Source organism: Euprymna scolopes, chromosome 33 (assembly GCF_053919585.1).
Source record: "Euprymna scolopes isolate OS-2025 chromosome 33, ASM5391958v1, whole genome shotgun sequence".
Lineage (NCBI taxonomy): Eukaryota > Metazoa > Mollusca > Cephalopoda > Sepiida > Sepiolidae > Euprymna > Euprymna scolopes.
The window spans coordinates 43,690,563-43,705,149 of record NC_136514.1 but is presented as its reverse complement, the minus strand read 5'-3'; the positions used below and the strand labels follow the sequence as shown (position 1 = coordinate 43,705,149).

Here is a 14,587-nt window from a genome sequence, read left to right as displayed (position 1 = left end):
TAGCTCAAGATGTATGCACGTGTTTAGCACAAGATGTATGCACGTGTTTAGCACAAGATGTATGCACGCGTTTAGCACAAGATGTATGCACGTGTTTAGCACAAGATATAGACATGTGTTTAGCACAAGATATAGACACGTGTTTAGCATAAGATATATGCATGTTTTAGGCACGTGTTTAGTGTAAGATATATGCATGTTTTTAGACATGTGTTTAGCATAAGATATATGTATATGTTTGGTGTAAGATATATGCATGTGTTTAGGCATATTGAAAATACACAAGCAATTTCAAACTCATATAACTGAAGTTAAAAGATGAATCACTTTTATAAACAGACTAAATTAATATATTCATAAATCTATACTAATGATAAATTAAGTGTACACACACGTACACAGATTTAAATTTCATTATGAGCAACAATTATGGAGATTATTAATACTCTTCCATAATTTTAATGAGATATTTTATTTCCGGCTTAGATTAAACTATTGCTGCCATCTTAATGTTTTTTTTTTTTCTTTCTTGTATCTAGACACATTTATACTCCTATAAATTCGTAGCTCTTTAACCTTTTGATTTAAAATTAGGAGACTTTACTTCCTGAACAACCTTCATAATCTATCTTCTATACGCCTATAAATTTGGGTTTTTTGTGTATTGATTTTCATATTAAAAACCCTTTTTTCTATTTATTTAAAAAGAAAATAAAACTTTGTTATATATGGGTCATGGAATTGCATTAATTTGTAAAAGATCTAGCTAATTTGCATATTCTTTTAAACATTCATTTTAATTAATTCCCTTTTAGTTTTTTCTGTTTTCTTAGGGGATGGTCATCTTTAATTAACTATTACCTGTAATTCATGCAGATATTCTACATGATTTATACTTGCATAATCTTTGCATAAAAAGGTTATAGTAAACACAAACCTCTTTCTATTTATATTTATGCATGCGTATATATATTTGTTTAAAAAATTTTGCCTATCAAGCTCTTCTGTCAGTTTTTGGTTTGCAGACATGAAACTTAATATATAGGGTATTCGAACACTTTATTCGAAAAACTTTATATTTGGGTTTTAGCCAGGGAAAATCGGTACAAAAGTGTAAAAATTAAAAAAAATGGAATCTGCCACATGCAGGCCAAACGACGGCATTACAAATATGCATGCGTAACATAATAGCTATTGGTTCATGTTTTAATTTTGAGACTTGCAGCAAACATGTCTTCATAGCTCAGGCATTAACGTCAAAGGATAAATCGTGAGCTAAACGTTCTGGTTTTGATTCTTAGTGGTGGCACATGAGTCATTTTATTCTTTAACTTTTTAAATAATTACTATATATTGGGTCCAATATAATATAACAATAAATACGAAATCTGCATTAATCAAAATATCATATTAAAGCATATTTTATGACTGGGCGATGCTGGGTGGCCTGCTAGTAAAAGTATAAAATGAGAATAAAACCGATTTTGTATGGTAAAAGAAAAACCAATAAATTGGATTGTGTCAAGCAATAACAAGTTCCATATGAATAGCTATTTATCAGAGGAAGAGACTTTTTGGAGTCGTTTGTGTTAATTAAAAACATTTAAATGATTTTGATTCTAGAAGACTGAAGCTAAAGGAGTCTTAAGAAGAAACTGAAATTCAGGAAATTTTGCTAAAATGGTGTCAAATGACTACTGATGAAATTTAATGCAAATCAGAAATATTTAAATTTTCAAATGGAAGGTTGCATCCATAGTATTCCCCTAACAACTCTTTATTTCGAACATTATCAAAAAAAGAAAAAAAAGAAAGAACCTGAAATTGTGGGAATATTTATTAAGTCAATAATTGGTCCAAAGTCTATCAAAATCGCAGATATCTGAATGTTTTACATAGGGCTTCCAATCCCTTTCACATAAAAGTTATTTAAAATAAATATAGCTCGCATTATTCACCCTCTCGCCTAACAGTCAAGTTGTAAATGATCACTTAATTAGTTTCAGTGTTTACTCTGCACAATCATATAAATAAGCATATACACATATCTAATTATATATATGTAAAGTTGATCTCACTCAACTCATAACTGGCGAATGATGGTCACATAGCAATCAAATTTGGCAGACAATTTAAATTTATAAACATTTTTCAAAATTCAAAAAAAGAAATTGTTTTGTGTTAACTTATCCATTTAAAATAAAGTGAATTGTAGAATAGCATCATAATTTTAAAATCAAAACATAATTTATTTTTATTCTAAAATCAAAACATTTTTCAACTTTTGTTAGGGTAATACTTAAAGTGAAAACATACATAGTCTTTTATACAATCCAAAGAAATCAATTATATTCTTTTTTTTTCCTTTCATTTTGTATATAAATATACATTATAAGTTTAAAACTCACCATTACTTATTCAAAAATTCATAAACTGTGATATATCTGTTAAGACATTTTTTTGCTTGTCTAAAATTAATAAGTCTTTATTTTTATGTTATCCTTATGGGTAATAAGATTTATTATTATGGCATCTAATTTACATGTATTTCCAATGTGTACAAATACACTGTCAATTTAAATGGCAAAATATAGGAATTAAAAAAATAATGCTGAAATAAAAAGTAACTGTTTCTTTAATGTTTGCAGAGATATTTAAATATTAAAGAGTGATTGAATCAATATAGAGCAAGAAAGGGGGAGAGACATGTATAGCTAAGTTAGAGATGGCATACTTGTTCAATTAATTAAAATGGATTATTTTCAAACATAACCCAATCCCAGAAATAAGTAATATTTTAGTATTTCTTCTGTGTCAAATAAGTATATTAAAAAAGGGGGAAAAATTGAAACATATCTAGTGATACAAATAGAGCATCTTAAAAATACTTCAATGTTGTAAGTTCGTTCAAAATTACACAACATGAATACAAAAAGTTATAACCAATACAATTAAACTACCTTAACTAAATATCGAGAAGAATTCCTCCTCCTATAACTGAGGACAGAACACACACTATACATTGATTCAAGTTGTAAGGTAAAGTCTACGAAAATTCTATGTTGTGACTATACACATGTTTTATAATTATCAATATATATGTTGTTATTGACATTTAATTTTAATGTATAATAATAAACAATTAAAAATTATTATTTTGTGTTATTTCGCTGAATTTTTATATGTTGGTGTGTGGCACAAAAAGTATAATTAATCAGTTTTACTAACATTTCATTAAAAAATTAAATACGCCATTTGTTTTATGATGAACTTTGAAAATTTTTCAGCTTTTTTCCACAAATATTATCATTATATTTGGTTTAACGTTTGTTTTACATGCTAGCATGTGCTGGATAACTTTTAGAAACTGACTTCCAAACTAACCTATCTCTGGGTTCTAGCTGCCAGATCTTTATACCTCTTTCTCATAATTCTATCCTTATCACTTACTGCTAAAGAAAGTGTGAAACTTTTTTTTTTTTTTTGATCGGATAATGTTGTTATTAGTAGTTTATGTTTTTCTGTGCGCACGTGGACTAAAAAAAAAAAATCAACAACAGACGAAAGACAGGTAAAAGGTTACAACAACATGGGTGTTGAATCTTGGTGTATTTATCGCTCTCACAGAGGAATACAAAGTATTTTGGTGTGGAAATGCTTCCCTTTTGTTCGGCTTGATACTCAGTATAAAGAATGGAAAGTTTTGTAAGTCGAGGTCGAGGGTCACCAATTGTGGAGAGGCTATATAAAGCATGTTCACAACTCAGTAATAAGGAAAACCATTATACCAGTATATATTTACTGGTATAATGATTTTCTAAGTCGTGAATATGCTTTATATAGCCTCTCCACACTGCCATGCTTTCCTTGGTCTTCCCCTACCAACTAACTTTTCTCCCTGAACTGTTATACATCTATTAACCAAAGCACTCTCATTTATACTTTCAATGTGAAAGAAAACATGGCAAACTTTTGTCTATTATATAAAGAAAAGTTATAATTCTGTGTGCATGTGTGATGAAAAGTCAGAAACTACACAAGATGAACTTACAAATTTTATACCATTTTGTTAAGATAAAAAAATTTAAAAAATACTGTAATGTTCATTCAATTAAAATCACTAAGAACCAAATTATTGCATAGAGGAGTAAAAATAATGACTAATTTTTTTTTTTCATTCTTACTTTGTTTCAAATATAACACTGAAACTAGACCAGTCATTTACATCCCTTTTTTTTATATTGAACCAGTTACCGGAGAGAGAGAGAGGGGGGGGGGATGGAAACAATCAGAGTAGAAGTATAGAGAAAGAGAGAGTGGCGCAATTAGGAGAGATAGGCAGAAAAGGGTCTCTTGAAAAGAAAGGTAGAGAGAAATAGTTGAACGGCCAAGGAGAGAGAAAAAAGAGAGTAGTTAGATGGTAAGGTAAAAAGAAGTTTTAAAAGATGTTTCACACATTATTTGTAAACTTTTTCTTCACATGAAAATGATGGGATAGCAGAATACAGACAACCTTGCTTTGTAACAGTCAAATATAACATACACGCATGTACACCAATAATAAATCGAAGAGTTAAACAGGAAATAAATACTTCCACTAAAATAACATGTTTACCTTGAGCAATGAAGGTGTCATAATATTGCAATAGATTTGCACGTTGCAGAACTCGATAAAGTTGCCATTCTGATGCATTTGTAGGTTGTGATGACGTCATGGCATCCAGATATTCCCTGAAATAAGAAATAATAATAATAACAATAATAATAATAATAATAATAATAATAATAATAATAATATAAAAATCGATAATATAAACAACAAACCGAACCAGAAATATATTTCCTTTATAGTAAAAAAAAAAAAAAAAAAAAAAAACGAAACACAAACAAGTCTCATGCAAAACATTTATATCATAAAAATACATATATATACATATTAGTGGCCTAGCAAGGCCACAAGGGAGACAACCAAGCAAAAGAAAAAACCCTAAGCCAAATTCATCCCAAAACAGCAAAACTGAAGCTGGCCTGCCAGGACACTATATACAAATGTAGGCAAATTTAGGCACATTTTATTAGTTTGAAAATATAGGTTCTTTTTTACCAACTATCATAAAATTTTAATCATAGAATAATATTATAATTTTCAAAAAGCCCGCTAATTTTTATGTAGTTTCGTCCCATAGAACCAAAGATATGAGCATTTCAATATTCAATTTGGCTACCAGTATATATATATATATATATATATATATATATATATACACACACACACACACATCACCACCAAGTTCCAAACCTCAGCGACTATTGAACAGAATTTAACAAATGAAAGCTTGTTGGAAATCTAATAACCTGAATTGTGTAGTGAGCTATGTGACATTTGCCCTTAAGGTCTCACATTAAGAGGATAATCCAGAGCCTATTTTTGGCACTTTTTACAGCCATGAAATGTTTTAATCAGTCATTTGTTTTCCTAGTTTTGCATATTAATTAAAAATATTTACCCAAAACCTTAGACTTGATGAAGGAGAGACTAAAACTTGATTCTATGGTTTCAACTGATCTGAAATAACAGCAAGGGTAGACTTGATTCCAAATAATACTCACATGTTATATCTCCCCTCTTTAGTTTTCATACATGAAGTAAATTTCAGTGTATGAAGATTATTTGATACTGGAGATATTCACAATCATACCCTATTTCCAAAAGAGGGGAGATATAACATGAGAAATATTTGGAATCAAGTCTCCCCTTGCTATTATTTCAGATCATTTGAAACCATAGCAGCAAGTTTTAGTCTCCTTTCCATCAAGGTCAAAGGTATTGGGGGTAAAAAAAAAAAAATATATATATATATATATATATATATATATATATATACACACACACACACACACTGCTGTCTAGGAACCTTTTACTTTGAATTTTATTTCAGTAGTTTTCTTTTAAAATACGTACTATTTGTTTTATTAGTACCATTTTTAATTAAATCTAAATATTATGCTACTGTTTTTCCAATAAATTATTAATTGAACCAAATTATATAACTATAACTAATCTGCTATGGTAATGTTTTAATCTTTACTGATAAAATTATTGGATGCAAATGATTTTCAAAACTTTTAATACATGAGGATTTGCTTGGAATATAAAAGCCAAAAGAAACAAAAAAAAGAAAAAAAAAGAAAATGCCTTTCTATTCGACAGTTTAAATGCTTCCAAATTCCATTCAAATTGTGAAGGGTCACAAATTATTTTTTTTTCTCAACTATTAACGAAAGATTGAAATGACCGACTTATTTTTAAAGAAACAAAAATACATTATGGTGGATTTAATTTTCATTTTATTATATGCTGTTACATTATTGGTTGTAATAAACAATCAATAGTAAATATTAAAAAAAAAATAATGTCTAAGTCGCGTAGAGGTGATAAACATTCATAGACACACAGACATGGGAAAAGCGGCAACATAATTTTATTAATATAGAAAAAAGAATGCTATTTGAAAAGTTGTATCAAATGTTTGAAACATGACGAAAAAAAAAAAAAAGATTCTAAAAGTAGAAACACTAGTCACGGTTGAGCCGCCACTGGGCAGTTAAGAGAGGTGGACCCACCCAAATTCTTAACTTATATCAGGTTTTAGATTTTCTTATAATCAGAATGAGAAAAATATTGGATGAAAATAGGATGTCATTAAATGTTGACCAAAGATAAAAATGATGAGGGGGGGGGGGGTTAAACAAGAAATTCAAAAGAGAAAATAAATAAATACAATAAGTACAGAAAACAAAATTTGGTAAATAAAAAAAATCACAATTGTAGAAATCTAAAAATCTTACCGGATAATAAACAGCAAGAATGAAATGTTTTGTTTGATAAGAAAGTTTTGCTAAACTAAAAACAGTGCGCAATAAAATTTGCCCTACAAATTAAGTAAAAACAATAGATGCAAATCCAAATGACCAAGCTCTAATTTTTAAGACAAGTTTAGTTTTAAGAAAGTCAAGTCTTCAAATAAAAGACGAAATGAGAAGAACTTGATTTCATTTATTTTTGCTTTCCAAACTCACGTAGTAAATGCGCAGGACTTTTGGGGGGACTAAATTGGTTAACTTTGATAATAAATATATAGAGTAGTAATTCGTCTCTGTTTGTTCAAAATCTCTTCCAATAGTTTTCCAAATAGACACCCCCATTCGCCCTAAGCATAATCATATTCTAAAACTACATTTCCCACAACACTTGCTTAAAAAAGGATAACATTAAAAATAAGACTTTTGATTCGATTTATAATTTGTAAATTAGAGAAATTAAAACGTAATGGCGGGAGAGAGGGGAGGTTAAGTGGTTGACTGAAAACTTGTGTTAAGTTCGAATCCAATTCGTTCTACAAAAACATTTTCATCAAACCCAGACCTGACCATGTGCCTAATCTCCTAGAGAGGGGGTAAATAAAACAGAGGGTTCAGGACTTGGATCAAGAGTACCCTTAATCATTCCCACCCTACACATAAATGTGAGGTGTGCCTGGAAGAGGGTAAAAAACTATCAATTTACAGAAAATTATTTCAATTAATGCCATCATACTTATCCAATCATTACTGTGTACATGCTAGGGCCCCACTTCAAAAATTTGATTATAAAATACAATGAACAAAAATATGGTGTTATGGGGTGGGTGTTGGAAGACATACGATTCCTCATTCCATCACAAACAACGTCGGGAATTTCTATAAGTAAACAAGTAAAAATCATATTCATATTATTTAGATTCTTCGCACTACTGTTCTTATCTTGAGCGTCATCTTCACAACATTTTGGTCGACGTAACCTCCGACCTTCAAGTGCATCTTGTTGAATTCGGGAATGTTCCTGTTGAACTCAGGAATTTGGATGGAATTTCGAACGGAACCCTTTATTTCATGGGAGTAGCATGCTCTTGTTCCGTCAGCCATGACTGAATAGAGGTCCTACGCAATTCGCAATTGTATATTTTGATCGCCCACACTTAGAATTAAACCTACTTAGGGCCATTATCCAATGATGGCTGACGGAACGAGACCCCTCCAAAGTAAATAAGAGGTCCCGTTCGAAATTCCATGCAAATTTCTGCATTCGACAGAAACAACAAAATGCACCTAAAGAAGATCGGAGGTCACATCAACCAAATCGATGCAAAAATTACATTCAAGATGAGAACAGTAGTCTGAAGAATTCAAATGATACAAATAAGCAAGCCTCATCTCAAAAATTCAGACACGCAAGTAAAAATCAATTGAATACCTCTGATGACAATCTCTAATATCTTTTTGAAGATATAGAATTACTCATAATTCTGTGCTTATGGTGAAAATTACTCCATCTTCGCAATTTAAAGCTGAAGGTGTTTTTTTTTATAGCAGCTTCTAGAAAACAGCCATTTAAATCTGCAAATACTGAAAACGGTATTTTGCTCCTCTACTTTTTATTCCAACTAAATAATTTGGAGAAAATAAAGGTTCTTCTTTTCCCCTTCTTCCCGACTTTTTCCCCATTTTATCATTTTTTTTAATCCCCTCCCCCATCTTCCCTTTTAGAAATCATCAGCACTTTATTTTTTCTTTTCTTTTTTTTTTTTTTTTTTGCTACTAAAAAAAAATGATAAAATTGTAGGAAGTAAAAGTAGAAGTGGATAATAATATTTTTTTAAAATAAAAAAGCGCCTCTAGCTGAAGGTGGGGAGGGATTTTTTGTTTCTGCTTTCTCTAATATTATGTCATTTCACCTCCCCCTCGCAGCACACTAACCCAACCCATCGACTATTTTTCAGAATTTATTTTTCTTAAAGTCCTTTGTTTATCATCTTTTCTACTTATTTTCATTCTTCAGCTTTATGTTAAACATTTCTAATATAAGTTAGTACCCTCCTACAATTTCGCTCAATAGTTTAACAAGTTTCATACAAATCTGTAAATTTGATGGGGTACATACTAATCTGTTGTTAGAAATAAAAATTTTACTATTGATAATTTTAATTTTTCTTCAATTTTTAAAATCCTGTTTGATATTTTTTTAAATTTCATTCATTTACATAACTTTAACAAAATTCTTTTTTTTTTTTTTAATAAATAAAATCATAATTTGCTAGAAGAAAACCATCATGTACTTCTGTTCTTAGTTTCTTATTACTGATGAATTTTAAGAATTAATTTAAAAAAAATAATTTTTACATTTTATAAAATGTGTGATAGACTTTATATAAACATCGTTTGTCCATTGCTCTCATTTTTCCAATCCAGTTCTGTGCCAGGAGGTCAGTTTCCTCACTATTCCTTCATTCAATCATCTTTCTAAAAAATATGCATACTTTTTTTTTTTTTTTTCAATAATTTATTCAAGAAAAAAAGACTAAAATGGGATGGGGCCAACCAGCAAAACAAAATGAAAGCAAAAAGACTCCCAGGCAACACTTGATAGGTCCAGCTAGTGTATGTGTGTGTATATAAGTAAGAATGTATGTGTGAATAAGGACACTTCTCAACCAATATACTCAACGAATTTTTTATTAACAGACTTGAAAATTTGTTTATAGGATATTCAGACATGTGGAAAATTTTTTATCAGTTTTCATCCGGAAAAAAGGGCTGCTAAGGGGGTAAAATTGAAAAATTGGTACGTGGGTGAGTGATCGGATTTTTTCCGTTTCCAATTGTTTCACGACTGAAACGGTTGTGAAACATTACAGCTTCCTTATGTTAAATATAAGTTCGTTTGAAAATTCTTCATAAGGATGATGTCAAGCTAGCCTAATGGTTATAGTACTTGACTCACTGTGTTTAGATTTTTGTTTCGATCTCAGTTTGAGTATTTTTTATTTTACTTACAAGATGCGAACTGTTTGGAAAAAAAATTATACTCGCATCCACATGTCTCAGTTTCTTTCCGTTTGTTTTTTTACTTCATTTTTTTTTAAGGAATTTAACATTACGTTTGATACCAGACAACGTCAGATACATCTTCTAGAATTATATAGTTATGTACTTTAGAAGGAATAACCACAACTCAAGTACGTTCGTAGAAGCCTAATATATTCATTATGGATAATAACTATGATTATAATTTAATTTTACGGTAATACGATGATTTCAGAGAAAGTGGAAGAAAATCACAATCTTATCCTCAGTCATTATACTTAATACAATATATATAAGAAAGAAAAGATGAGGAGTCAAAGTTAAATAAAAACTTTATTAAAACATCAAATCAATAAGGAAAAAATCCTTTTCCTTATTAATTTGATAGTTTAATAAAGTTTTATTTAACTTTGAATTCTTATTCTTTATTTCCTATATTAATTGCTCCATTTATCCGTGTAGAGCCTTTAGTATCTTGATAGGTTATTATATAAAGATTTTTTTATTATCAATTTTATTATATATGTCATATCCATCTATAAACTATTATTAATTGCTGGATGAATCGCAGATAAATTCAAGTCGAGTATGAAAAAGACAAAAAAAAAAAAAAAAAAAAAAGTACACTTCGGAGATTTTTTTTTTTTTTTTTTTTTTTTTTTTGTAAAAATCTTTTTATTTTAATTCAGTAGATAATTTTTGACATAAAACTGTCTTTGAATATTTCGATTGATGGATGAGTAAAGAAAATTTTAGAAAGACGACACTTGGAGAAAAAAAAATTATTTCATAAGCTTTTTTATCTCTTTATTTTGGGCCTTTTCGGTTCTTTTTTTTCCGGATTTCTACTGATGAACTCAGGATTATCAGCAGTTTTTTAATTTTTCAAATTAAGAAAATGAATTTTTTTTTTATTTTGTTTGAACAAAACAGCTGTCTAGATGGAATAAGAAATTAAGGATTTAAGAAAAAAAAAAACGAATTATTTCAGTGTGTGTGTGTGTGTGTGTGTGTGATATCACAAATGTATAGTTTTGTTTACAGAGGGTGGGTAAACAATCTTATAGATCTTATTGCGTTTATAAACAGTGCTTGATACTAATTAAAACCGTTCTGAATTTTTTAGATGAGGATTTATTACACGGATTATTTAGATTCTTCGGACTACTATTCTCATCTACACCAATCCTTTAATTTTAACTACAAAGCGAACATATACAATATAAGACAAAACGTCTATATGCCAAATTCAAAGATGTTGCTATCTTACTGTTTATTTATTTATTTTTTTGGCATGTTAAAATGTGCTGTCAAGAATTGAACATTTTAACATGCTGAAAGAAATAAACGGTAAGATGGACAACACCTTGGAATTTGGAATATAGACTTTTTGTTATATATATATATATATATATATATATATATATATATATATATATAACTCATATTCACCCAAAACAAAACACATAACTAAGATGTAAGAAGTTACTGTAAATTAAGAATCATGCCTGTAGGGAGTTCAGCAGTAAGATGTCTGTTCATATTATATTTAATTTTCTGTATGTTAGTACACTCAAGGAAGCAGGAAAGGAGAGAATTCGAAAGTCTAGCAGCTTGAAGGGATGGACTATCAAAGTAGAAGGCTCTCTGGTATCAGTGGTCGGGGGTATTTGCATCAAGAGCGCATCAGTGCTACAAATTCGTAAGAGGCAATTCCATTAAAGTACATATAAAACAAGTACAGAGACGCAACATTGTAGTGATGCGACAAAAGTTGGAGTTTGGTGGATAGTGAGGGACCTTTGGAAGCTCCTTTTTAAACCCTGTTCAATATGTGGCAAATTTATGCATAGGTTAATGGTGGCTTTGTAGAGATATAACATTGTTTGGTGTGAGTATCTTTCTAGCATGGTAGAGGGAGTCCACCTTCTATGAAGCAGTCTTGACAATATTAAGTCAAAGAGTTTGAATGATGAACTCTTAGCTAGATTGTTATTATTCATAGCAATCGGTGGCTGGATAAGTTCTTTGTAATTGTTCAAGGAAAGGAGCTTTGTCTTAGTAGAATTAAATGTTACCATCTATTTATGTTCCCATTCCACTATATACTTAGGGTCATTTTCCAAGGTTTCAGCCATTGCTTAGATATGTGTACATCCGTTTTTCCTATATGTTTGATATAGAGCTGGTGTCAGCAAATGTACATATCTTAGACACAATTTTATCAGGGAGGTAGTTTATGAATACTAAGAACAATGAAGATTCAAGAATTGACCCTTAGGGCACACCTGGGTTTTTCACTTGTTAAAGAGGGAGTATATCAAGTATTCGTCCACTAATACCGTTAGATTCAATTTTCATGAGAAGACATGGATATATAAAGGACTACTTATCCAGTACATAGTATATGCATTCAGAGATGGTTGTTAGAATATCCGCAGTAGCACGAGCTTGCCTAAATCCATACTCTGGATCAGAAAGTTTAAATTTTAGCTTATTTGTATCACACTATAAGAGTGGCTGTATTTGTAGAACGCTTAATGCTTTTGCACAATGGCAGCTATACAGGTTGAATTTAACCATTGAGGAGCACGGGGCTTGCTATAAAATTTGTGTGGGAACATATGCTTCAGTGTCTGCTTGACCTATTCAGTTGTCTTATTTATACACTGTGCAAAAGGGAGAGAAAAGATCAAGGTGTCTCTGATGGATTCTCTAAAGGATACCCAATTAACCTTTTTAAAGATCTAGTCTTTTGAGCAACGGCTCTTTGTTTATATATCGTAATATTTTTGAAAAAAAAAAATAGTTTTATGGAAAACATAAAAACACATAAATAATACGTGTTCATATAATTTCTAATATTTCGGACAGTCCGCTGCCCTTTATCAAAAAAATGTATTTTTCTAAATGAATGCATTTGAAATTTTTATGAAAAACTGAACATCATATTTTCCTTTTACTTTTTCCACATCATTTTATTTGGTTTTTAGTTATAAATACCGCTTACATTAACTGTCCTTTGATGACTCCCTTGTTTACACGTGTCTGGCGGCTTTATGCGAAATTGTACGTTTGAAATGCAAAGAGAATTTCCATTTTTTATTATACATGTGTGGGTACATGTGTGTACAGTAAAGAGGAAAAATTATCAGTCTTTTTTTTTTTTTTTTAAATTCTCCTCTTTTGTTGGTTTTGCAATGCTGAGAAAAAAAAGAATCGAACTTGAAAAGATGAGAGATGAGGCAAAAGAGAAAACTGCTTTTAGTTTTTTTTTAATAAGAGGAAAATGAAAAGAAAAAACTAAAGCAAAAAATATATATACATAAAAAGTTAAAATGGCTGCCAGTTTACATTTTTTTTTTTCAATTTCAAATATTTTTTCAGATCATTTTTTTTTCTCTTTCTTTCCTCCATTTTTTTCTTTTATTTTCATAGAGATCTCCTTTTATCTTGAAGCAAGAGATAATTGATTATCTTGGAATGCTTAAAAAAATATCAAAACCCTTAAAAATAAAATGAATAAATACAATTAAAAAATATATAATGATAATGCTGATGATGATAATGATGAAACTTTTTTTTACACTGACAATGTATGGAAAGAAAATTCAGTTTCTAATGCTATAAATTTAATCTAACAGAAATAAAAAAAAAAGGCTTTATGTTTTTTGTTTTCAATATACATCTACAAATGAAGCATAATGACGGTCATTAAATATTCAGCGTTTTCATATTGCACTAATATGTACATGAAAATAATTTACAACTGATAAGTTGGTAATTCCATTCCCCTTTTTTTTCTTTTTTTGCAAGAACAATAATTTTGTGCTCTTAAAGTGCAGATTCTTGTGCAAACAAGATAAGCCAAATTCAAAAAGAAAACGCGTCTTAGCAATTTCTTGGCATTTAAAAAGAGAAATCTACACTCAATTCTAAAGAAAATATCTGTCAGACAAAAAACATACAAGATTCTCTCTTTGAAAGTATATTTATATAAGTACTAATTATTTGAATAAGAGAACTTTAAATATTTTAATAATTGTATTTAAAAGATTTGGTTTGAACAAATATTGTAATTCCTTAAAACTATTTTGAAAGAAACCCTGCAATCGACGTGAAATATAAAAACTGAAACTCTGAACATTTAAAGTGTGTGCGTGTGTGTATATTATTATTATTATTAAATTAAAGATGAGAAATAAAAGTTATTATATCATCAGAACAATAAGTAAAAAGTAAAAGCGAAAATTAAGAAAAAAATTTTTTTTATGATATGGCATTTCAAAGCTAAATGCTTCTTATCAGAAGAGAAGGGACAGAATTATGCAAATATAGATAAAAACTGTCTTAGTAACATTTAGATATGAAATGAGTATGAAGGAATGGTAAAAAATAAATAAAAAAACATTAACAGTAGGTACAACATTTAAGTGTAAACAGAAAGAGTAGTATATATGTAGGTAATAGTAAAATAATAATAATATAGGCCACTATGAAATAATGCAGATCATTAAAAAAACTACCCCCACTCTATTGTTAGCTCCTCTTCATAGTATTGAGCTTTTCTTATCGTGATAAGTTTTGCTTTGTTAAAGTTTGTTAAAGATTTATTCTTTTTTTTTAACAAAACTATATATATATATATATATATATATATATATATATATATATATATATATTA

At 29.4% G+C, this 14,587-nt stretch overlaps 1 protein-coding gene across 36 annotated transcripts in view; it reads right to left on the bottom strand.

The window, feature by feature from the left end:
• Positions 1 to 14,587, bottom strand: part of LOC145258201 (uncharacterized) — a 418,516-nt gene that overhangs the window by 188,085 nt on the left and 215,844 nt on the right. For all 36 annotated transcript variants that reach the window (XM_080116132.1, XM_080116128.1, XM_080116134.1 and 33 more), the window contains one exon: positions 4,616 to 4,731. In XM_080116132.1, coding sequence (XP_079972258.1) covers positions 4,616 to 4,715 — 100 coding nt within the window. In that variant the 5' untranslated portion in view covers positions 4,716 to 4,731. The remainder of the gene's footprint in view (positions 1 to 4,615; positions 4,732 to 14,587) is intronic.